Source organism: Geotrypetes seraphini, chromosome 8, assembly GCF_902459505.1.
Source record: "Geotrypetes seraphini chromosome 8, aGeoSer1.1, whole genome shotgun sequence".
Lineage (NCBI taxonomy): Eukaryota > Metazoa > Chordata > Amphibia > Gymnophiona > Dermophiidae > Geotrypetes > Geotrypetes seraphini.
In genome coordinates, this window is record NC_047091.1 from 43,031,543 (window position 1) to 43,054,791 (window position 23,249).

Genomic DNA, 23,249 nt, shown 5'->3' on the forward strand with positions numbered 1-23,249 from the left:
CTGACTACGTCTATACATATAGCTCTTGGAATCAGTGTCTCAGAACCCTGAATGTACTGGTAAAGAGGGAATTTCTATTTGTCACACTCCAATAAGTGATCTACTGAGAGGAAAAGGATCTCAGAAGCCTGCTTATTTGTCAGGAATAAACCTTGACCAAGACTTACGAGTTCCAAATTTCTATCATTGATCATGAAAAACCTCTCGGTGCTACTTTTTTGTATTCAAAATTATTGTATTAATCTTTTTATATTGTATTAATTTCATGCTGTCTGCAATATGTAAGATAAGTGTAGCCTGTTATTTGGAGCATATTTAGCGTGATTTATCAAGCATGCAGCACCAATAGGCATGTATTAAAAAAAAAATTTTGGCATGAAATTAATACAATATAAAAAGATTAATACAATAATTTTGAATACAAAAAAGTAGCACTGAGAGGTTTTTCAGGATCACTTATTGGAGTGCGATCAGTGGGAGTACGGTAAGTTGTTTGATGTGAAGGTTTCATTTTGATCCCACATACCATCTTCTTTGAACAGTAGTGGAATTTCTATTTGTCCTATTTACCTTCTTTTTACCTGATAGTGTTCTTCTAGCCTGCCTCCTAGAGGGAGATGAGGCCGGTTCCTAGTTTTTTATGTAACCCCAGGCCTCCTATGGTACCCTATGGCTAGTTTTGTGCACAGAAGCTCTGTCCCTTCAGAGCTCTTCAGCTGGTGATGGACTACAGGGACCCAAAATAACAGGGGTGGGAATGAAACTGAATTGTTATCGTGCTTGAAATGAAAATCCCTCAGTTAGGACCTGATCTGCTAAGCATTTTCCTCACATATGCAGAATGGAAGACAAAGCCTTAGCAAATCAGACCCTTTGTGTTCCAGAGACTCCAGCATACTGGACTCCTACCCAGCTAAAGTGAGGCACTAGAAAGAAGTGGAAGAGAGGGTCATGGATCCTAGAGTGTGAGAATCACAGCAGGATACAGAAGAGACGCTTTTCTCGGAATGGATTCTCTGCTGAGGGTACTGGGGTCACCAGAGGATCTTCCTTGGCATGAGCTTCACAGAAAGCTAGCAGGTCTGCAGCAGCTTTTGATATCTAAGGAAAAGGAGGAGAGTGCACGGTTATAAAACCAGGACTGGATCACAGCTAGCAGAGTTGATGCACATGGGAAGAATGAAAGTTTTGTGTGTTTAGTTACTGAAGTCATTTCAAATGTATTGATGTTTGGATATACTGCCTATTCAAGTGGTTTATACTATCGCAATCAAAATTGCCAAGAAAAGGAAAAAAGGGGGAAGAGTATATGAGGGGGATATGGAGAAGAGGCAAAGTTCTCTGTGTACTTTCCAGATCCAGGTTTTCCCCTGTCACCTAATGTGATGGGGAATAATTATAAGGTTTTGAAGGATTTTGCAAATTAGAGAGTCTTTAAAACGACTTGATTTTTTGAAATTAGTGGCCACTGTGTAGAACAGAAAAGGCTTTCAGCCCTTGGGCAGTCATATAGTAAAAGGCAACTGAAAATGGGGAAATCCATGCAACAAACAACAATTGACCTTCATACGATCAATATTGACTTCTAACTTCAGCTGCTCCACTGTCTTCCGAGCCTCTGCGATTTTGGCCATGTTATTGGACATTTCTCAACAATTAGCCGTCCACCTAGGAAAGGAAATCAGTAGAAAGAGTTGGTAACAAGGATTGGTCAGGGGAATGCAAGGTTACAGCACATGATTTTATGAACTTTGAGGTATTTATACTGTGATGCAATCAAGTTGCACCGTTGCGTGCTATTTTACTGCATGAACATTACCATGGGATTAGACAGCTGTATTTGAATACAGAATAGCAGGAACTTTCTATATTCCCAGCCACAGTAACATGGGATAGTGGGCCCAGCAGGGCTGCTATCCTTTTAAAGGGGACAGCATGCTAAAAATATAACCCTTCTATCCAGGCAGAAATTCCTGATGGTGTAGTGGTGAAGTGCCTTCACCCTATGCACCTGCCTCTGACTCAGACCCCAATGCACAAAAGTCTGCCTTGCACGTAAGAATGATCCTCTGATGCTCAAACGGTTCTCAGGAGCTTTTACCGATTGCCATAGCAGCCACTGAGAACCCTATGCAAATGCATTACAAAGCACTCATTAGTATTGAAATGAGCTTTCGTGATGCACAAAAGGGAATGCCCACCTCTTGCTGGGTAAAATTTTATAGGTCTGGAGCTGCTGGTAGCTGTTTGTGCATCTGTTATGTGAGTGTATGTCCCATACCTAAGGGCAGAACGGCAGCTGTTAGGCAAGGAACATACATAACAGACATGTTCAAATCTAAAACTTGCTCAGGATCAAACCCACAACCTCAGGATGTTGAGGCAGGCGCTCTAACCAAGAGCCACTTTTCCTGTGCTTAAGTGCTGCTTATCAGAGCTCAAGTACAACCCTACACAGTGAGGAGAAGTAAGTTTATGGGTTTGATCCTGGGCAAGTCCTCCATTGCCTCAGGTACCTGGCGCTGTCAAGTGATTGACACGTGATCAGCGGCCACTTATATGGTGGCCGTTGACATGGGCGCCAGTTAGAGATTCCAGGATTAAATCTCTACCAGGATTTATAGGCAGTTCCACCTAATCTCCAGTCATCTAACCAGAAGCACACAAACTCCTGACTCCTGACATCGACATATGGGACTCTTTTAACTCAATAACAGAAGAGAACCTTGACAAAATCCTGAGGCCTCATAGAAGGTGTCACAAAATTTGTAAACTGATGACTTTTTTCATTTGACACTATGGATCACAATATCTTGTTAGCGCAACTGGTAGAAACAGATCTCAGTGGAACAGTACTTGTTTGGTTTAGATCTTATCTATCACATAGGCAACAGTCCATATTGTTTGGCAGACCTCTTCACCAGCATGGACACTGACATGCAGGATACCACAAGGATTGATACTGTCGCCTACCTTGTTCAATATCTACCTCAAGACACTAGGGCCCATAGTCTATAAATGGCACCTTAACTTAGGCATCTTACCATCGCCTGAGTTAAGTGCAAACCCCTGTTTAAAAGACCTTTTTAAAAGAATTTTCAAATAGGACCTCCTAGCCCTGCCCAGTTTCACCCATCCCATTACCCTCAGCTCTACCCCTAGCCCACCCCCATTTCCTATTCATCAGGCAGGAAGGATTCCGTGCATGTGCGGATACGACGTGATGGCATCATATGCATGTGCGCATGACATTACCATGTTGCATCTACATATGCACAGATGCCCCCGCCTGATGTGATTTCTTTTCAAAACCCGGATGTCTGGTTAGAGAATGACACGGTGAAAAAATTGGTCCCCGTCACCGCCCCGTCCCCGTCTCACCATCCTCTGCACCGCCCCGTCACCGCCATTCCCTTCACCGCCCCGTCACCGCCACTGCCACCCCATTCACCGCCCCGTCACCGCCACTGCAACCCCATTCACCGTCCCGTCACCGTCACCGCTGCATACATAAAAGCCTCAAACGGGTACGATTTTATATACTTTTCTTTATTTACGTATAAAGGAAACATTCTTTAAAACTTTAAAACTTTAAAACTTAGTTAAATATTAGTTAATAACTATACAAAAACAAAACACGCAGAGAAAAAATTAATTAATATAAATTCTCAAAACTGACACATTTTGATCACTAAATTTAAAATAGTTATTTTTCATACAGTTTTTCAATCACTAATCTTCCACCACCCCTGGGGCTAGCAATGCAAAAACAAACACGACATGTACTTTAAATGCTTACAATGTTAGCCTACATGGTAAGTAGACGCGGCCGCTGTACCTAATCGCGGCAAAGATCTCCCTGCCGTGATTAGCATAGTGACCGCGGCTACAGCTGCAAGTCTCCCCTCCCCCCAGCGATCACGGCAGGAGGGCACCCAACCCCTCCTGTAGACCCCCCCCAACGGCCCTCCCGACAATCGCAGAAGAAGGGTACCCAACCCCTCCTGCCGGTCCTCCCAATGGCCTCCCCTAAGATCGCCGGCAGGAGGGTACCCAACCCCTCCTGCTGGACCCCCCCCCATTTGTCAGATCAACCCTTCCTGCCAATAGAACCCGCCCCCCCCCCGACGATCGCCCTCAGCCCTTCATGCCGACAGAACTAGCCCTCCCCAACGATCGCGGCAGGAGGGTACCCATCCCCTCCTGCCTACCCCAACAGCCCCCCCGACGATCGTAGCAGGAGGATATCCAACCCCTCCTGCCAGCTCCCCAACAGCCCCCCTATGATCACTGGTAGGAGGGTGCCCAACCCCTCCTGCCGGCACCCCCAACGGCCCCCTATATCGCCAATAGGAGGGTGCCCAACCCCTCCTGCCGGACCCCCCCCCCAACGAACCCTCCCACCCCGGAACCCCCTTAGTCTTACTTTCCAAGTTGGACCGGATGGCTCCTCACACGTATGGCCAGCAGGCTTGCCTCCGTCCAAATGAGGCGGGCCCGCCCCTACCCTGCCCAACCCACAGGATCCTAGGGCCTGATTGGTCTAGGCACCTAAAGCCACTCCCGCTATAGGAGGGGCCTTAGGTGCTTGGGCCAATCAGGCCCTAGGATCCTGTGGGTTAGGCAGGGGAGGGGAGGGGCGGGCCCGCCTTATTTGGACGGAGGCAGGCCTGCTGGCCAGACGAGCGAGGAGCTGTCCGGTCCAACTTGGAAAGTAAGACTAAGGGGGTTCCGGGGTGGGAGGGTTCGTTGGGGGGGGGTCCGGCAGGAGGGGTTGGGCACCCTCCTATTGGCGATATAGGGGGCCGTTGGGGGTGCCGGCAGGAGGGGTTGGGCACCCTCCTACCAGTGATCATAGGGGGGCTGTTGGGGAGCTGGCAGGAGGGGTTGGATATCCTCCTGCTGCGATCGTCGGGGGGGCTGTTGGGGTAGGCAGGAGGGGATGGGTACCCTCCTGCCGCGATCGTTGGGGAGGGCTAGTTCTGTCGGCATGAAGGGCTGAGGGCGATCGTCGGGGGGGGGGGCGGGTTCTATTGACAGGAAGGGTTGATCTGACAAATGAGGAGCACGGTGAAACACAGGTAAATAGCGGTTCCTTGCGGGCGGTGAAAGGATTTGTCCCCGCGTCTGCGGCGATTTGCTAATGAGGTCACCATAACCCGCAGCCAAACCGCAGCCACGCAGCGGTTCGCTGCGGGGATCGCTCCCCGTGTCATTCTCTATGTCTGGTGACCCTATTTTCAAGGCACCTATAAAAATGGTGCCAGAATCACGCCTATGGAGGTGTTTTATGGTGCCACTGTAGGCATGGCTAATGCCAGAAGTGGCATTAGGTGCCGTAAAGCGCCTTAATAGGCATGATTCACATCAAAGATAGGCTCCAGAAATGTAGGCCTTGAGAACCCTGGCCTACATTTCCAGCACCTACCTTTCTTGAAGGTGCAATTCTCTAAATAGTGTTGTGTGATTGACACACAATCGGTGGCAGCTTATAAGGCGGTTGCTTACAACAACACCGTTTAGAGAATTGAGGACTGGTTGATTTGGTCAATAGACACTCAGTTTTACATCTACACAGACAACATGTAGCTACTCATTCCCATTGAACCCACAGCTCTGAATAAACTGTCTGACATTAATTAAAAAATGGGCTAAAAACAACAAACTTTGTCCACGTAAAACTGCGCTTCTCTGGATCCCAGCACAAATGGGTATCAAAATTGCTTTTAGGAAATACAGACTCCCCATCAAATCACAAGCCAAGAACCTTGGAATACAGTTAGATTCAACATTTCTGAGGATCTTTTAAATCCAAGCAACCTTCAAGAGCTGCTTCTATCTTTTGCGATAACTGCTTACACTGAGAAGGCAAGTCTTGTCACAGTTCTGCACAGGACAAGATTACTTTTTCGATGAGCCCTAGGCACATAAGTACACTGAGCTGCCGGGCCCCACCCTCTGTCCTGCCCCAAGCCCCGCCCCACTCCTGCCCTCTTCTCCATTTATTTACCTGTTTGCTTGCTTATTTCTTTATTTTCACCTGATTTCTTTTTTTTAAATTCAAAACAAACAACAAAGATTACCATACCAGTGCTAGTGTACAGTTTTTCTTCCATGCAACAGTAAGGCAACCCCTCTGAACAAATCCCCCTTTCCTTCCCTTCCCACCTACTTGCTCAGGACTCTGAACCCTTTCCATACATATAGAAAAGTGTAGTGCAGCCTTGATTCATCATTCGGGTGAGATTTCCATTTGATTTCATACCTCCTCAGTACACAGAGGCTCATACAATACCATATCATACAATGATAAACTGATTAGCTAGCACACCCACCAACAAAAAATTACATTAGCAACAAGTCATAGTCTAAAAAATGCTGCATGAAAATATTCTTTATGCGAAGTTTTAGCAAATCCAACATAACCTCAAATTAAAAATCTGAGATGAAATGTTTAATCACGGAGTGTGACTCATGAAAAGAAAGTTCAGAAGGAATGTCTATTGTCTCAACACAGCATCCAAAGTAAATCAAAGCTGAATTATTAAAAATAAAATCTTTAAATATCTGAAAACCTGACATCGTGATACTAAACACAATTTAAAAAGTAACACAGAAAGCGCTGAATTCCAGTACTCAATGCCATGTCATACCAAGAAACTGCTGCTGACTTTCCAGACATAGGGGGTCTTTTACTAAGGCGTGCTAGCCAATTTAAAGTGCGCTAAATGCTAACGCACCCATTATATTCTATAGACGATAGACGCATTAGTATTTAGTGCATGCTAATATTTAGCTAGCGCGCCATAGTAAAAGAATCCCATAATGCAGGAAGCCACCAGAAAGAGATAAGAGGAAGGCCAAGGAAGCATGGGAAAAATGAAGAGCTGGGGGATGGGGATGGAGATGAGAGGATCGGAGGGGGCCCACCTACCTCCTCTGGTGCAGCAATTGAATCTTCGGGCAGCCAGCAGCGACAATGAGGTGAGCCTGCTGCCGTCGTTCTGCCCCAGAAGCCACCGCTCTGCAGCATCCCGCCTATGTGAGAATAGGAAGTTGCTGCAGAGAGGTGGCTTCCGGGGCAGACTGACGGAAGCAGGCTCACCTCATTGCTGCTGTCAGCTGCCCAAAGATTCAATTTAAGCAGCAGGGAAGAGATAGGTGAGGGTTTGGGGGACTTGGGAGAGCCAGGGGTGTAAGCCATCGAAGCAGCACACTGGTGGTAGACCCCCTCCCCGCCCACCCCCTGGCCCCAAAATATTTTTTCACTGAGGCATGTGCCCACAGGCCTAACCTTTAATCTGGCCCTGGTTGTGCATGCCATGATAACATCAAGGCTCAATTACTATAATGCACTATATATTGGTCTGATTACAAAGGGTTTACACCAGCTCCAATTGATTCAGATTGCTGCAGCAAGACTAATATAAGGTTGTAACTGATGGGACCACATCAAATCATTTTCACAAAAACTTCATTGGCTACCAATATAATCCAGGGCTAAAGTTAAAAACTGCAGGTTTGATCTTCAAGGACCTTAAGGGAAATGGCCTGAGTACTTGAAGAACAGAATCTCCCTCTAAACACTTCCAAGGTCACTAAGGTCTTCCCAAGGAGTATCTCTAACTACATCCTCTCCCGAGGACATCACAAGAGGTGATATCTCCATGAGCCTCCTCCAGAGTAGCCCCCACACTGTGGACCACACTCCCTGATAGGCTTCATTTAACACAAGACTCTCTACTTCGGGAATCAGGTGAAAGCTTGGCACGTCACCCAGGCCTTTAACAGAACTAACTAAATTGCTAGTCACAAATACACAAGGCGTGACACTGGCTGCTCACTTGCAGGACATGTATATCCACTCTGAAATTATATTCATGCACCTTTCTGACTTTGCATGCATCTTTCTTTAACACCCCCTTTTACAAAACCGCAATGGCAGTTTTTAGCACAGGCTGGCGTGCTGAATGCTCTGCGCTGCTTCCGATGCTCATAGGAGCGTCAGGAGTAGCGCAGAGCATTCAGTGCACCAGCCTGCATTAAAAACCGCTATTGTGGTTTGGTAAAAGGAGGGGGGGTTAAATTAGTCCCCTTATTTTCTAACTCCTGTTACTACTCTCTCTTATCTATCTATACACCCTACACGTCATCTATTAAAATGTTTTATTGCATATTGTGTTGACATTGTAAAGTAGCATACTATGGAATTCCTTGCATTATTATTTGAATATTGTCACTGCTGTAGTTGTCTATTCTTATGTCTGACTTGTTCTTGCTACACACCACCTTGAGTGACTTCCTTCAAAAGGCAGTAAATGAATCTTTATAAATCTCTATTGTAGACTACTGCAATAGTATTCTTCAGGGCAGTGAGTTCAGAATCTGGCTATCAAGCTGGGAACTGGTTCGGCCAGATTTGACCACTTACTCCATTATTGAAAGAAGAACATTGGCCACGGCTACCTTTAACTCACAGAATTACTTTCAAGTTTATTGATGCTAGTATAAAAAGTCCATCATTCCATCTCACTGCTTTGTCTTTCTTATTTGTTGATCCCATATCTTCCTTCCCTCCTCACAATCAAATTTGCTCATTGTTCCTTTACTCCAATATGTGTGCTTTGATTTTGTTAGGACCAATATCTTCAGTGTAATGGCTCCTTCTCTCTGGAACTCCCTTCTTCAATATCTTTGTTAAATTGGATATAAAAAAAACTTTTTTATACAGATGCATTTGGTACTTAACCCTAATTCTGGCTTTCTGTTGGATGCCTTTGGTTTGCAAAGGAAAGACTAAAAAGGTTACTGCTCTTCAGCTTGGAAAAAAGAAGGCTGAGTGGAGATATGATTGAAGTCTACAGACTCCTGAGTGGAGTAGAACGGGTACAAGTGGATCAATTTTTCACTCTGTCAAAAATTACAAAGACTAGGGGACACTCATTGAAGTTACAGAGAAATACTTTTAAAACCAATAGCAGGAAATATTTTTTCACTCAGAGAGAATAGTTAAGCTCCGGAACGTATTGCCAGAGGTTGTAGTAAGAGTGGATAGTGTAGCTGGTTTTAAGAAAGGTTTGGACAAATTCCTGGAGGAAAAGTCCATAGTCTGTTATTAAGACATGGGGGAAGCTTCTGCTTGCCCTGGGTCAGTAGCATGGAATGTTGCTACTCTTTGGGTTTTGGCCAGGTACTAGTGACCTGGATTGGTCACCGTGAGAACGGGCTACTGAGCTTGATGGACCATTGGTCTAACCCAGTAAGGCTATTCTTATGTTCTTATACATATTTTTCTTTCTTGCTTTTGTATTCACTTCTTTTCTCTCTCTGTTTTTATTAGATTTTATGTTTGTTGTAAACTTTCTAGAAAGGTCCCTTATTAGGAATATTAATATTTTACTTCCCCTTTGACTAAGCTCAGACGCTCATAGAGCAGCTTCAGAACATTTAGCACCCCGGGCCATGGTAGAAACCTCTACCTCTGCTTAGTAAAAAGAGGGCTTTAATAAATTTGCCAGACTTGGAAATAAATAAATATATTACATAAGGATTTTAAATAATGTTCTTCAGGTTACCTGGTGCACAGGTGAATAGGGAGAAGGCATGAGGATCCACAAGGTCACAAAATCCCCTGCCTCGGTTTTCTAAATCTGTTGATATCAGGGAACCCAACACAAGTTGGTTCAGCCTAGACCTGTTTCTTTGTCAGAAGTGAGTGACAGCCTTGTCTTCCTCAGGTTTCCATGGCTACTAATTGTGCACAGAATCCCTAAGTACAGGCTAAATTAATTCTTCTAGTCTTGGGGCAGATAAACAGGTAAAATGTGCCCCTGGGAAAACTGCAGGTCCTGATGTAACAGTCATCTGCAGGGACACTGAACAGAGAAATGCCTCAGATAGGAGAGAAGGATATGACCTGGGAAGGAGAGGTCATGGGCTTGAAGGAGGAAGGTAGGGAAAGAGGGTGATCAGGCTGGGAATGGTGGAGGGAGAGGAAATGAGGGAAAGAATAAAAGTGGGGAGAAAGGGGATAAGGAAGGAATGGATGAGAGGACTGAGAAGACAGCAGGGGAAATCTTGCATCACCAATTTGAAGGCGTGAATAAACATGTGGATAAAGGTGAGCTGGCTGATGTGGAAGGGCATTTTCCAAATATCATTCAAGTCAGAACTGGGACTTCCAGCTCATAATGTCCAAAAATGATTTTGATCTTACAGTAATTTTCAACAGGAAATTGTCCAGATTATTCTGAACATCCATTTTACAAACTGAAATGTTTAAATTACAAACAGGGGAAACAAGGCACAAGGACGTCTGTCTGGTAGTATTATTATTAAAATGGCCACACAGACCTCATCATAGAACAGAAGAGTAACCTAGTGGTTAATGTAATAGACTGCAAACCATTGGACACAGGTTCAAGTCCCAGTGTAATCCTCTTTAATAAGTGTGATCCCTCCAGCAACAGGAAAATACCTACTGAATGTACACCACTTCAACAGCATGCAGGTGTCTTATATCTTTATGTACAGCAAGTATTTTTCTGTTCCTGGCGTAGTAAGGGGAAGGGGCAGACTGCCTCGGGTGCCATCTTGGTGGGGGCAACAGCACCTGTCCGCCCTCCCCACGCCATGCTTGTGCCCTCTCTTCCCTGCCCTCCTGTTCCTCTTTAAAATCTTCATCAGCGTGAGCAACTACTCTAGCCTGTTGCTCATGCAAGCCTGTCTCCCTCTGAAATAATTTCTGGGTCGCGAGGCCAGGAAGTGACATCAGAGGGAAAGCCAACTCCAGTACATGCAGCAGGCCAAAGAAGCTGCTCACGCTGGTGAAAATTTAAAGAGTTACTGAGGGGTGAGAAGGGAGGGCTCAAGTGTGGCATGGGGCACGGAAGGAGCGGAAGGACGGAGAAGAGGATGCAGGGGGGGTGACATGGAAGGAGTGGAGGGCTCGGGGGCGCCACTGCCCGGATGCCTCCTACCCTCGCTATGCTACTGGGAAGGAGCCCAGTGGCGTACCAAGGGGGGGTCAGGGGGGGTGGTCCACCCCGGGTGCAGCCTTAGGGAGGGTACACAGCTGGACAGGTCCGGAAAATTCCTGGGCTGCGACGGCACTCAGCGGCATTGGCGCCCCCCCCCCCCCCGTGATGGCACTCAGCGGCATTGGTGCCCCCCACCTCCGCAATGGCACACATTGGCATTGGCGCCCCCCCTGCCCCACGACAGCACTCAAGTTCGGCCTCCTTCTCCAGGCATCAGCAGAACTTCAGACCGGCAACAAGTGCTCAGTCAAAAGCTTTCCCTGACTCAGCTTCCTGTTTCCGCCCAGGCAGTTCAGTCAGGGGAAGCTTTTGACTGAGCACTTGTTGCCGATCTGAAGTTCTGCTGATGCCGGGAGGAGGCCGAACTTGAGTGCTGTCGCGGGGCAGGGGGGGTGCCGATGCCGCTGAGTGCTGTCGCGGAGGGGGGGGGCGCCGATGCCACTCAGTGCCATCGCGGTGGGGGCCTTGCCGATCTTGTTGCCAAAATCAGAAAGGTGAGGGAGAAAGATGGGCCTGTGGTGGATGGAGAGATTGAGAGAAGGGGACAGATGATGGAAGTGGGGGAAGAGAGAGAAGGGGCAGATGAAGGAAATGGAGAGAAGGGGGAGAGAGAAGAGGGCAGATGATGGAAGTGGGGGAAAGAAAGAGAGGGGGCAGATGATGGAAGTGGAGAGAAGGGGCAGATGATGGAAGTGGGGGGGAAAGAGAGAGAAGAGGCAGATGATGGAAGTGGGGAGAGAAAAGAGGGCAGATGATGGAAGTGGGGGAAAGAGAGATGGGGCAGATGATGGAAGTGGAGAGAAGGGAGAGAGAGAAGAGGGCAGAGGATGGAAGGAGGGGATAAATAAAAGGAGGTCACATGATGGGGGAAAAGGATTGAGTTAGGGAAATACTGGAGGGGGTTAGGGAAAGAGGTGGCGAGCTGTAGGTAGACAGTAAAAAAGGAAATTGATGAGAGGGTAATAAGAACATAATCTAGATGGATGCAGAAAATAAATTAAAAAGGAAAATGAGGGAAGAAAGGGATTGCAGAACAGAGGTTTGGGAGAGGGAAGGAGAGGAGAGAGATGCCAGACCAATGGGGATGAAAAGAGAGATGGATGGGAGAGGCATACAGTTTCTGGAAGGGGCATGCCATATAGGGGCAGAGAGATGGCAGACAGTGGATGGAAGGAAGAGAGTAACAAGAAGATGAGGAAAGCAGAAACCAGAGAAGACAAAGGTAGAACAAATCTTTTCTATTTATTTGTTGCTTTAGGAGACATGTGTCACTGTTTCTGTGGTGTTGCATTGTATGCAGAGTCCAGCTTCATAAGAGACTGTACCAAAACTCTAAGGGCTCCTTTTACTAAGGTGAGCAAGCGGTTTTAACGCGTGCTTAGTGTGCGCTACATTGTCCAATGGCGCTACACGCTAACGCCTCCATAAAGCTGGTGTTAGTATTTTTCGTGTAGCGTGGGGTTAGCGTGCGCTAATCTTCAGCGCACGCTAAAAACGCTAGCGCACCTTAGTAAAAGGAGCCCTAAATGATGAAACATCAAAATATGCCCTGACGGACCAAAGTTTCCAGCTGCTCAATTAGTATGGTTGTAAATGCAACAGCTTTAGATAAAAATGTCCTTCTTTTTAGACGTGGACTTTTCTTCTGGTTTCAAAATCACTGTTGGACCCTCCCTAGTTCCACCCCAAACATACCAACAACACTACCCCTTGCTATTTGAACAAAGTGCAGGGTGAAACATCCAAATTCTGACTTTCTAAAATTGGGATTTAAACTTTTTTTTTTTATCAGATAGAAGTTATTTTTAGGCGTCCATCTACTTTGAAAATGAGCACAATAGTGTGTCTTGATTTTCAGAAAGCTTTTCGACAAATTCCCCCCTGAAGGACTTCTGAGAAAACTAAAAAGTCATAGAATATGAGGCAATGGTCTGTGGTGGATTGGGAACTAGTTAACCTCCCTCCTTTACAAAGCCGCACTAGCGTTTTTAGTGTCGGCCGCCACGGTAATAGCTCCGATGCTCAAAGAATTCCTATGAGCGTCCGAGCTGTTAGCACCATGACCGTCACTGAAAACGCTAATGCGGCTTTGTAAAGGAGGGGGTAAAAGATAGAAAACAGAGGGTAGGCTTAAATGGTCAATTCTTTTAATGGAGAAGGGTAAATGGTAAAGTGCCCCAGGGATCTGTACTGGGATCTGTGCTGTTAATTTATTTATTTACCCCCCTCCTTTACAAAGCCACGCTAGCGTTTTTAGGAATTCTATGAGCGTCAGAGCTGTTAAAGCAGTGGCTGGCGCAAAAAACTTTAGTGTGACTTTGTAAAGGAGGGGGTTAATTTGTTTTCTATCCTGTTGTCCCCAAAGAGCTCAGAACAGGTTACAGGTTAAACATACACAATTTCAGTACAAGTTTACAATACAAGTTTTTATCCTAACTTGGCACATACTAGGGGGCTCATAATCGAAAGAGAAAAACGTCCAAAAACCGGCCTAAGTCGGCACTTGGACAAAAATTTCCCAAATATGTCCAAGTGCCGATAATAAAAACGGGTTTTGGACGTATTTCTAGATAACCTAGGCCTACATAGTGCCGCTGATCGACCAAAGCTAAACGGGACGTATCAGGAGGAGTGTCGAGGGCGGGACTTGGGCTGGCTTAGTCTTAGTCTAAGTTATACAGGCTGGGATCGACGGAACTTGGACGTTGTGACTTAGACCATGTAAAACATGGTCTAAGTCACAAAAACCCACCTAAAGTCACCAGATAAGCACTGCAAACACATAAAACAGACCCACACAAACTACCCCAGTGATCACCGACCCCACCCCCATAAAAATATTAATCACACCTTTAAAATTCAGCCTCCAAACCATCATCATCTGGCCGCCTGGCATAGGAAAGCCTAGTTGTCCAGCACAGAGGCAGCTTAAGTCGTCTTGGGGGGGTGGATTAGGGACCCATAGAGAGGAGACCCATGCCCATAAGCCCCTGTAATCACTGCATTGATAATGAAACATGTGCACTCCCCTATACACCCCCAAAACCCTTTTGTACTGGCATATAAGTGGCTCCTGCAGCCATAAGGGCTATTGGGATGGTAGATAAGTGGTCTAGGGGATTTTGGAGGTGGTTTGGGGGGCTCACCATGACCTATAAGGGAGTTGTAGTGAGCAGAAGACATGGCACCCTTTTTGTGAAGTTCACAACAGTGCCCTGTAAGGTACCTCGCTATTTAGGTGCCATGTCTGGGTGTTCATTCTATCACTTTGCAGACCCCCCTCCCACATCCAACAGCGCTTGTTCTAGGCGTTTTTGACTTGGACAAAAAGTTAGATGAAAATGTGGTATAAAGATGGATGATTTAGCGACTTGGATGATCAGATCTGCAGGACGTATAATTAGACGATTTTTGAAAGAAAAAAAATTTTGGACATATTTTGCGAAAATGTGTCCTAGGCTGTTTTTTACTTTGGACGACTTGCAAGTTGGACGCAAACGGACTTAGACGTCCCTTTCGATTATGCCCCTCTAGGGGTCTAATTTTATTTATGTATTTAAAAATTAATATACCGCATAAAAACTATGTGGTTTACAAAATTACATGCATACATATTTAAGAAATGCTAAACATGTTTCAATAAGACACACACAAAAAGACATTAACTAACATCTTCTTTTAAATTCATCCTACAAGATGGAAACACAAAATCCCATAAAATCATTCACAGGACAGGAAGCCATTGACAAATAATTGAGTTTTCAACATTTTCTTAAAGTTCAGTCTCCCATCACAGAATCGCAGAATACCAGGCAGCGCATTCCAAAGCTTGGCACTAGCTACAGACAGCATCGTTGCCCCAATCTTAACATGAGAGACTAAAATCTTGCCCTCCAAACTCAGGGCTCCTTTTATCAAGCCACGCTAGTGGTTTAACGTGCGTAATACCCCCAGCCGCATTAGCCGCTACCGCCTCCTCTTGAGCAGGCGGTAGTTTTTGGCCAGCGCAGGGGTTAGTGCGTGATGAAAAGTCACACACGTTAACCCTGCTAGCGCAGCTTGATAAAAGGAGCCCTCAATTTCAGACTATTTTCAGATCTCAAACATTTTCTGGGTTGATAAAGATTTAAAAAAAAAAAACAACCTTTAGTGCCATTGGAGAAACGTGATATAAAATTTGCTGTATGATTGAAAGAATCTTAAACTGTACCCTCTGCTGCATAGGTAACCAATGCAATTGTTTCTACATGATAGACAGTTTACCGGTTACAGTTTGCCATGTTTATCCTTCAGTGCAAGGTTTTATCCTAATTTGACACACAGAGACAGTTTACAGGTTAGATTTGCCATAGTTACAATTCAAGATTTTACAAAACAAGTTTTACTTACGTGACACATACTGGTTCTAGTACCAATATACATTTCTTGGTAGTCCATTAGTCAAGGGCAGAGGTTTAGGTGAAGAGGTATGTTTTTATTGCTTTTCTAAAGTTGAGAAGTCCTTCAACGGATCTGATCTGTGGGAGCAGTCGATTCCAGTGGCTCGGTATGAAATGGGAGTAGGATTGTCATTTGGCAGTTTGCAGTTGAAGGGCAGGACCAGGGGGCGTTTGGGAACATATTTCATCCTGGGAGCAGAGGGACCGGCTCAGCATGTATGGAAGAGGTTTAGCCGTCACATAGCCCGGAGCCATGTCGTGCAAGGATCTGAACACTAGCATCAGGCCCTTGAAGACACAACGTTTGGCTATGAGCAGCCAGTGAGCCTGGAGACAGGGTCGCGGGGGTTTTGAATACACTGGAGACGTATTTAACATATTCATAAATGATGTAGAAATGGGAACAATGAGTGAAGTGATTAAATTTGCAGATGACACAAAAGTATTCAAAATTATTTTAAATTGTGTGCAAAATGTAGGAAATTGCAGGAGGACCTTAGGAAATTGGAAGACTGGGCATCCAAATGGCAAATGGAATTTAATATGGACAAATGCAAAGTGATGCACATTGGGAAGAATAATCCAAATCATAGTTACTTGATACAAGGTTCCAATTTAGGAGTCATTGTGGGCAATATGTTAAAATCTTCCGCTCAGTATGGGGTAACAGCCAAAAAAGCAAATACAATACTAGGAATTATTGGGAGAGTGATAGAATATAAAACAAAGAATATTGGGGGATCACATGACGCCATGCATAGAAGAAAGTTTCCAAGTTTATTTACAGTTTGATATACCGACCATCAAACAAATATCTGGACGATTTACAATTGCTAAAATCAGAGTTTTTAAATAAGAAATAAGAAGTAAAATAGGGCAATATAATAACAGGACGAGGACGAAGATATGTACAAAACTGAAACAAAAGGTACTGGGGAAGGGGAAGATTCAAAATTACAACAAAGTCAAAAATAAAGGGCTCCTTTTATGAAGGTGCCTTAACGAGCAGAATAGCGTGCACTAAAATGCCGCGTGCACTAGCCGCTGCTGCCTTCTTTTGAGCAGGCGGTAGTTTTTCAGCTAGCGCGTGCTAAAAACGCTAGCGCACCTTTGTAATAGGAGCCCAAAAATGAAAGGGAGGTAAGAAGGGGAAGGGAGAGAGAATGAATAGGGAAGGGAACCGCTTCTTAAAAGCGGTTCTCTTTGACTGTTGAAGATGGATGGGAAAAGGATCTTATCTTGAATTTTGGCATGCGTCTTGAAATAGAAAGGTTTTAGGTTTGACTGTGAATTTGGCAAGAGGTGTGATGGCATTACATTCCAGAGGGAGGGGGCTGTGACGGAGAAGATGGGGCTTCGAGTGTAGAAAAGTTCTTTGAGTGAGGGAACAGTGAGCAGATGCTAAAAAGTGTCTCTCCTGCCTCCCTCTCAGATAACCCTGATTTATTAGTTCCAATTTACCTCTTTTTTTTTGTCACTTGAGATTTGTGCTCCATTGTGGCTCTTTTTTACAGCTCTCGCAGACATTCCGATGTCCAAATATGATCCCAGCTGGCACCCGATAGAGCCTCTACTGGGTGCCAGCTGGGATTTATATTTGGGCACCTGAATGTCTGCGAGAGCTGTAAAAAAAAAGATCAAGACTGCAGCAGGCTAGTGGAAGACAAAATGGTGGCACCAAACAGTTCCATGGGGATTTCCATAGGTCAGTCTGGATTGCCGAAGTTATGGTAGAGGCTACTATAGCCTTGGAACACATATTGGATAAACAGCAACTTCCTTTAGACACTAAAATAGAACGTGTTGAGGAGAAACTGCATGGCATGAGCTAAGAAGAACTAATTGCTTTTCACCAGCATGTTAGTGATGTTCAAGATCAGATGAGTGGAATGGAAGCTGCTCAAACACAGCACTGCAAACTCATATTGGCCCTTGAAGACAAGCTTGAGGATTTAGAAAGCCAAGGCAAGGAGAAGTAATTTCCAGTTTGTGGGGATTCCTGAGACTGTTACTGATGCAGAGCTTCAGGGCTTTTTTGAACACAGGCTGACCAGCTCTTTAACAAATTATTACTATCTAATTTGGGCCCTCTCCACATAGAAAGAGCAAATAGACTTGGCACAAGGCAAATAATGCCCACAAGGCCTTGGGTAGTTATCATTAATCTTCTACTGTAAATTATGCCCATAAACAGGCCATTCTACATGCATTATGAGGAGGACAAATGCTGAAATACGACAACAAACGCGTCCGCTGCTTCCAAGATTATTTTTCTAAAGCAGGGGTGGGCAACTCCGGTCCTCGAGGGCCATAATCCAGTCGGGTTTTCAGGATTTTCCCAATGAAATGAGATCTATTTGCTTAAATAGAATAGAAGAATGGTTTAGTGATGATAAATTGGTTTAAAATATGTCTAAGACCATAGCATATTGTATCTCTGGAGATAAAGCAACACCTCAACTAGATTTTTCATTAAATAATTGCAGTATAAGACTAATAGATAGTTTCAGATATTTGGGGGTTATAATCGATTGTCATTTATATTTTCAGGAACAGGTATCAAGCGTGGTTGCTAAAGGTTTTGGGGCACTAAGACAGCTTAGAGCCATTTGAGATTTTTTGGATGAGAAATCATTGCATACATTAATTCATGCCTTTGTATTGTCAAAGTTAGATTATGATAATTTAGTATATGCAGGCATTGGGTTGAGACAGCTGAAGCGTTTGCATACAGTGCAGAATATTGCAATTAGATTACTATGCCGGGCATTTATTCGTGATCATGTGACACCTTTGAATTTAAAATTCCATTGGTTACCAATGGAATTTAGGATCAAATTTAAGATCTTAACTTAGCACATAGGGCATTATTCCAGTTACAGCCTTCATATCTTTCTAATTTGGTGCTATTCTACGCCCCAAGGCGTTTTATTACGATCTCTGAATGACAATATAGTAGTCAATCCTCATATTTCAAAGGCACATCTTGCATCAACTAGAGATTGTGCATTTTTTTATTTAGTTCCAAGGTTATGGAATAATCTGCCCACAGACTTGAGAAAAGAAGAATCATATATAAATTTTAAAAGACATTTAAAAGCACATTTTTGACAATTGGCTTGCTTAACTTAGAACAGAGTTTGGGACTGTGATCTGTGTTTTATTGTTTTACTATTAGAATTGTTACTGTTGAGATATTTGCTCTGATATTTTATTTTAAAAAATTTTTGTTCTTAATCCTTCCTTTTCTATTTTTAATGGAGTTCTTTTCTTGATGAATATGAATTTTGTATTGTAAACCGCTTAGATCCTTTTAGGCTGTTATGCCGTATATAAAGTTCTTAATAAACAAACATTTTCTCCCATCCAATGGCTTTTTAATTTATTCACGAGTCTTTCATAAAGGAGATTTGCTAATGCTTTCTGAAAATCTATGCACTAAATCAACTGGCTCACTTTTATTCACATCTTCAAAACAATGTAGCAGATTGGCGAGGCAAGACTTCCCTTGGCTAAATCCATGTTGACTCTTTCCCATTAAACCATGTCTACTACCTATGTGTTCAGTAATAAGATGCTTTATAATACAGTATATGCTTATAATAGTCTGAAAAGGATCTGACAGATGTGTGTGTGTGTGTTGGAGCAGTGTCTTGATGGGATAGAGGGAGAGCAGCAGGAGGCCCAGCTGGTGTCACACTGACAAATTAGTGAGGTTTCAGAAGAAAGGGAATTGATCAGCCTAGCAGCAGCAGGGATCTCTAGGGGTGGCTAATTAACGGCTGCAGTGCCTGCTCTACTGCCTGCCATTCTGCCCAAGACAGGCCAATTACTGCACAGGCTCGAGCTACCCGCTGTTGGGACCAAGTAAGGGGAAAGATCAGGACAGCTCAAATCACTGGGAGAAGGGCAGTCCACAGCAAAGAGAAGAGCTGGACCCAGGATAAGGGGCAGGAAGCAAGGAACGGGGCAGAACTATGAACATAGACACAGGGCACAACACGCGCTGAAAATCTCAAGTGAATATATTCACAGATGGAAAGGGTGCAATTTTCTGATCTCAGCAAAAGTTCTGCTAAATGTGATCTCCACCTGAGAGTTCCTATCTCTTTCTCCCTGTGATTTGATTATTATTGTGATTTAGCTCCTGGTAGCATTTCTGTTCAGTGGTGCATTTGGAGCTGATTGTAGAGAACTGTGACCCACAATCCAGTTGCTCCAGGGTCACTGCTTGAGGACTATGGTTTGTTGAAGGTTTGTTTTATAATTGGAGGTTCTTCAAGTTCTGATTCAGTGCCCCCAATGTAATATGACTACCCACTGAGGAATTCTTTCTCTCCATAGCTATCCTAAGGGTTGTCTGTACCCTCCCTGGCCATCACACAAAGCATTTTACACAGATATCCCAATGTTATACAACCTCAGGAGCGGAGTTCGAGGTGGGTTACAGACAGCAGTATTGTTACACAGTAATAACCACACAATGCAAAGTCAAAATCAGATTAGACGTCTAACAGGGACTTCTGAAACAAGAGGTTAGAAATAACATTTTGATGCATACTGAGTATATTGGAGTATAGCAATCCTTGCTAATCGTAATCCATTAAAGATGTCAGATTATAGTTAACCTGCTCTATATTATAGAAGTGAAGCTTGCACCACATCCCCCTGGACTGAGCTGCCTGCCAGGCAGGTTTATTAGTGGGATAATCAAAGGACTGATAAACAGGGAGAGAGACGGAGAGGGGGGAGGGGAGAAGTACCTGCACCTAAGAGTCCTGCCTGCTTGATGTGTGGACCGATAGATGAAGAAGAGGTTAGACAAAGGAAGGGATGGCTAAATAAATGGGCAGAGACGAGAGTGAAGCTGCTCTCACCTGTTGCTGAAGACCGTCAGCCTCACGCAGACAGATGAATTGCTAGACAGGAAACTGACACGCTCTCCACCTGTTGCTAAAGGTACCGCTCGCTCGCTCGCTCTGCCTGTCGTTCTGCATCTCTCAGTAAAGTAAAAAGGTTATAGATTTCTAACAAGCAGCCACCCCCCTGAGCTTACAGAGATGTCCTGAAGTTCCCCACAGAGACAGGAAGAGCCCTCCCTCCTTCTCTGGTCCTTTCCCCCTCCCTTTCTCATCCTTCCCTCCCTTCTGTGTCCCAGCATGGCAAAGCACAGAAGCTGCAAATCATACACAGTTCTCACCCTTTATCTCTACTGCATATACTGTATGCATACGTGTAATTTACACAGTGCACACATGCAGCTTCTTTCCTTCTCTCTGCAGAAAGACTACTTCTAGTCATTCCATCCAATGCCACTGGTTATACAAAGTGTTTGAACAAAGAGTCCCAGAAAGGAGTCAAATGGAAAGGAAGTAGATGGGCTGTATGTATGACAAAGTAGAGGAGCCATTTTGGATCAGACTAGTCCATCTAGCCCAGTATCCTGTTTCCACAGTGGTCAATCCAGGTCACAAGTACCTGGCAGAAACCCAAATAGTAGCAAGATTCCAGAGCTGAGATTGTGATGTCATAATCCCTCATTCCACCAATGAGCCAATCTCATCAGTGATGTCACAATGGCTTGACTGTCCTATAATTGGCTCAAACAAGAACCCAAGAATAGCCATACTGGGTCAGACCAATGGTCCATCTAGCCCAGTATCCTGTTTCCATAGTAGCCAAACCAGGTCACAAATACCTGGCAGAAAATAGTAACAACATTCCATGCTTCCCCAATGTCCACCTCAATAGCAGACTAGGACTTTTCCTCTAGGAACTTGTCCGTATCTTTTTTTAACTCATTTACGCTAACCACTGTAGTGAATGTAGTGGAAGCAGTTAGCTTAGCAAGGTTTAAAAAAGGTTTGGCTAATTTCCTATAAGAGAAGTCCATAAGCCATTTTTAAAATGACTTGGGGAAATCCACTGCTTATTCCTAAGATAAGCAATATTAAAATCTGTTTTTCTCCCTGGGATCTTGCCAGGTACTCATGACCAGGATTAGCCACCTTTGGTCTGTCGCAGTATGGCTATTCTTATGCACCAGTAAAAATCTTTGTGATCCTGGGCAAATCATTTAACCCACCATTGTCTCAAGTACAAACTCAGGGATCAATATTCAGTGCTAATTAATGGGATAGGAGAGTCTCCTACCTGGTTCAACAGTCCTGACCAGGTTGGGACATAATGTTTAGTGGCATTTAACCAAAATGTGATACTGAATATTAGGGCTGACTGCCACAGCACTATCTATTTAAGACTCAATTCTATAAATGGTAACCAAATTTGGGCGGTGATAAAAATTAGTACTAAGCGTTATTCTATAAACAGCACTCAGAGTTGGGCACCTTTCATAGAACAGCAGTTGGCACTGGGATCCGGGCCAATTTTGGTCATGAGCAGTGGCATGTGGTCAGGGCCTTCAGGGGATTTGCCCCACTGCTTAAAGGGCCTGAGGGCACTGCTCTGAATTTTATTGGTTGAGCAGGCAGCCAATCAAATTCAGATCAGTACTGTCAGGGCCTTCAGGGAGGTTCGGAAAATTCCCAGTCCAAGAACCCTGCTTTTTTGTTTGTTTGTTTGTTTATTTGTTTACTTTTTGTTTGATGCAGTTTGACTGGTTGAGCAGGCTGCCTCCTCAACAAATCATACTGCATCACGCAAAAAGTAAACAAAAATAAAACTATAAAAAAGCAGGGCTTTAGAGCTGGGGATTCACAAATCCCCAGAAAACCCTCACCGCATGCCACTGGTCACAAGGATTTACACCAAGTAAAACCTGGTATAAATTCTTGCACCTAAATTAGGTGCAGACAGTGGTGTACCAAGGGCGGGGCGGGGGTGTGGACTGCCCTGTGTGCCAGCCCTAGGGGGGTGCACAGCCGGCCGGATCTGGAACCTCTCACGCTGCTCTAAACGGTACCTGAACCTCAGGGCGGCTGCCGTACTTATTCCGAAGCAGAGTCAGCAGCCGTGCTGAAGTGCAGGAAGGTCCCGCGATGACTGCTTCTGCTGTCTCTGCTCCGGAAGACTTAAGTGACATCGAAGGGGATGGACCGGCAGCCACAGTCATCATGGGACCTTGCCGCAACTCCCTGCGTCTGCCGGCCCACCCCCTCCAACGTCACTTACGTCTTCCGGAGCAGAGGCAGCAGAAGCAGTCATTGCAGGCCCTTGCTGGTTTGGAGGGAGAGAGGAGCATAGAAGGGTGGTGGAGGGAGAGAAAGGGGGAAGATGCTGATGGAATTGGTGTGCAGGGAAAGGAGAGAGAGACTTAAAGGGGAAGGATACTGGATAGAATTGGGTTGGAGGGAATGAAAGGGGGCAGATGCTCATGGAATTGGTGTGCAGGAAAAGGGGAAAGAGATATAAGGGGGAAGGATATTGGATGGAATTGTGTTGGAGGAAAAGAAAGGGGGCGGATGCTGATGGAATTGGTGTGCGTGGAAAGGATACTGGATGGAATTGGGTTGGAGGGAAAGAAGGGGGCAGATGCTAATGGAAGTGGGGGGGAAGAGAGAGGAGAGAGTAAAATGCCAGCCCATGGGGGTGTGGGAGAGGGAAGAAGAGGAAAGGAGAGAGATGCCAGACCATTGGAGGAGGGAAGGGAAGAAAATGGATGCTAGACCAATGGGGGTGAAGGGAGAGATGGAAGGGGGAGACATAAAGTTTCTGGAAGAGGAATAGAAGGAAAGAAGATGCCATATAGAAGGGGCAGAGAGATGAAAGGAAAAGAGTGACAAGAAGATGAGGAAAGCAGAAACCAGAGAAG

The 23,249-nt window shown here is 44.8% G+C and overlaps 1 protein-coding gene across 1 annotated transcript in view; it reads right to left on the bottom strand.

Annotated features, from left to right (window-relative positions):
- Positions 1-972: 972 nt before the first annotated feature.
- Positions 973-23,249, bottom strand: part of GNG8 (G protein subunit gamma 8) — an 82,312-nt gene continuing 60,035 nt past the window's right edge. The window contains exons 2-3 of the mRNA XM_033957489.1: positions 1,563-1,668; positions 973-1,101 (exon numbers count right to left, since the gene is read on the bottom strand). Coding sequence (XP_033813380.1) covers positions 973-1,101; positions 1,563-1,646 — 213 coding nt within the window. The 5' untranslated portion in view covers positions 1,647-1,668. The remainder of the gene's footprint in view (positions 1,102-1,562; positions 1,669-23,249) is intronic.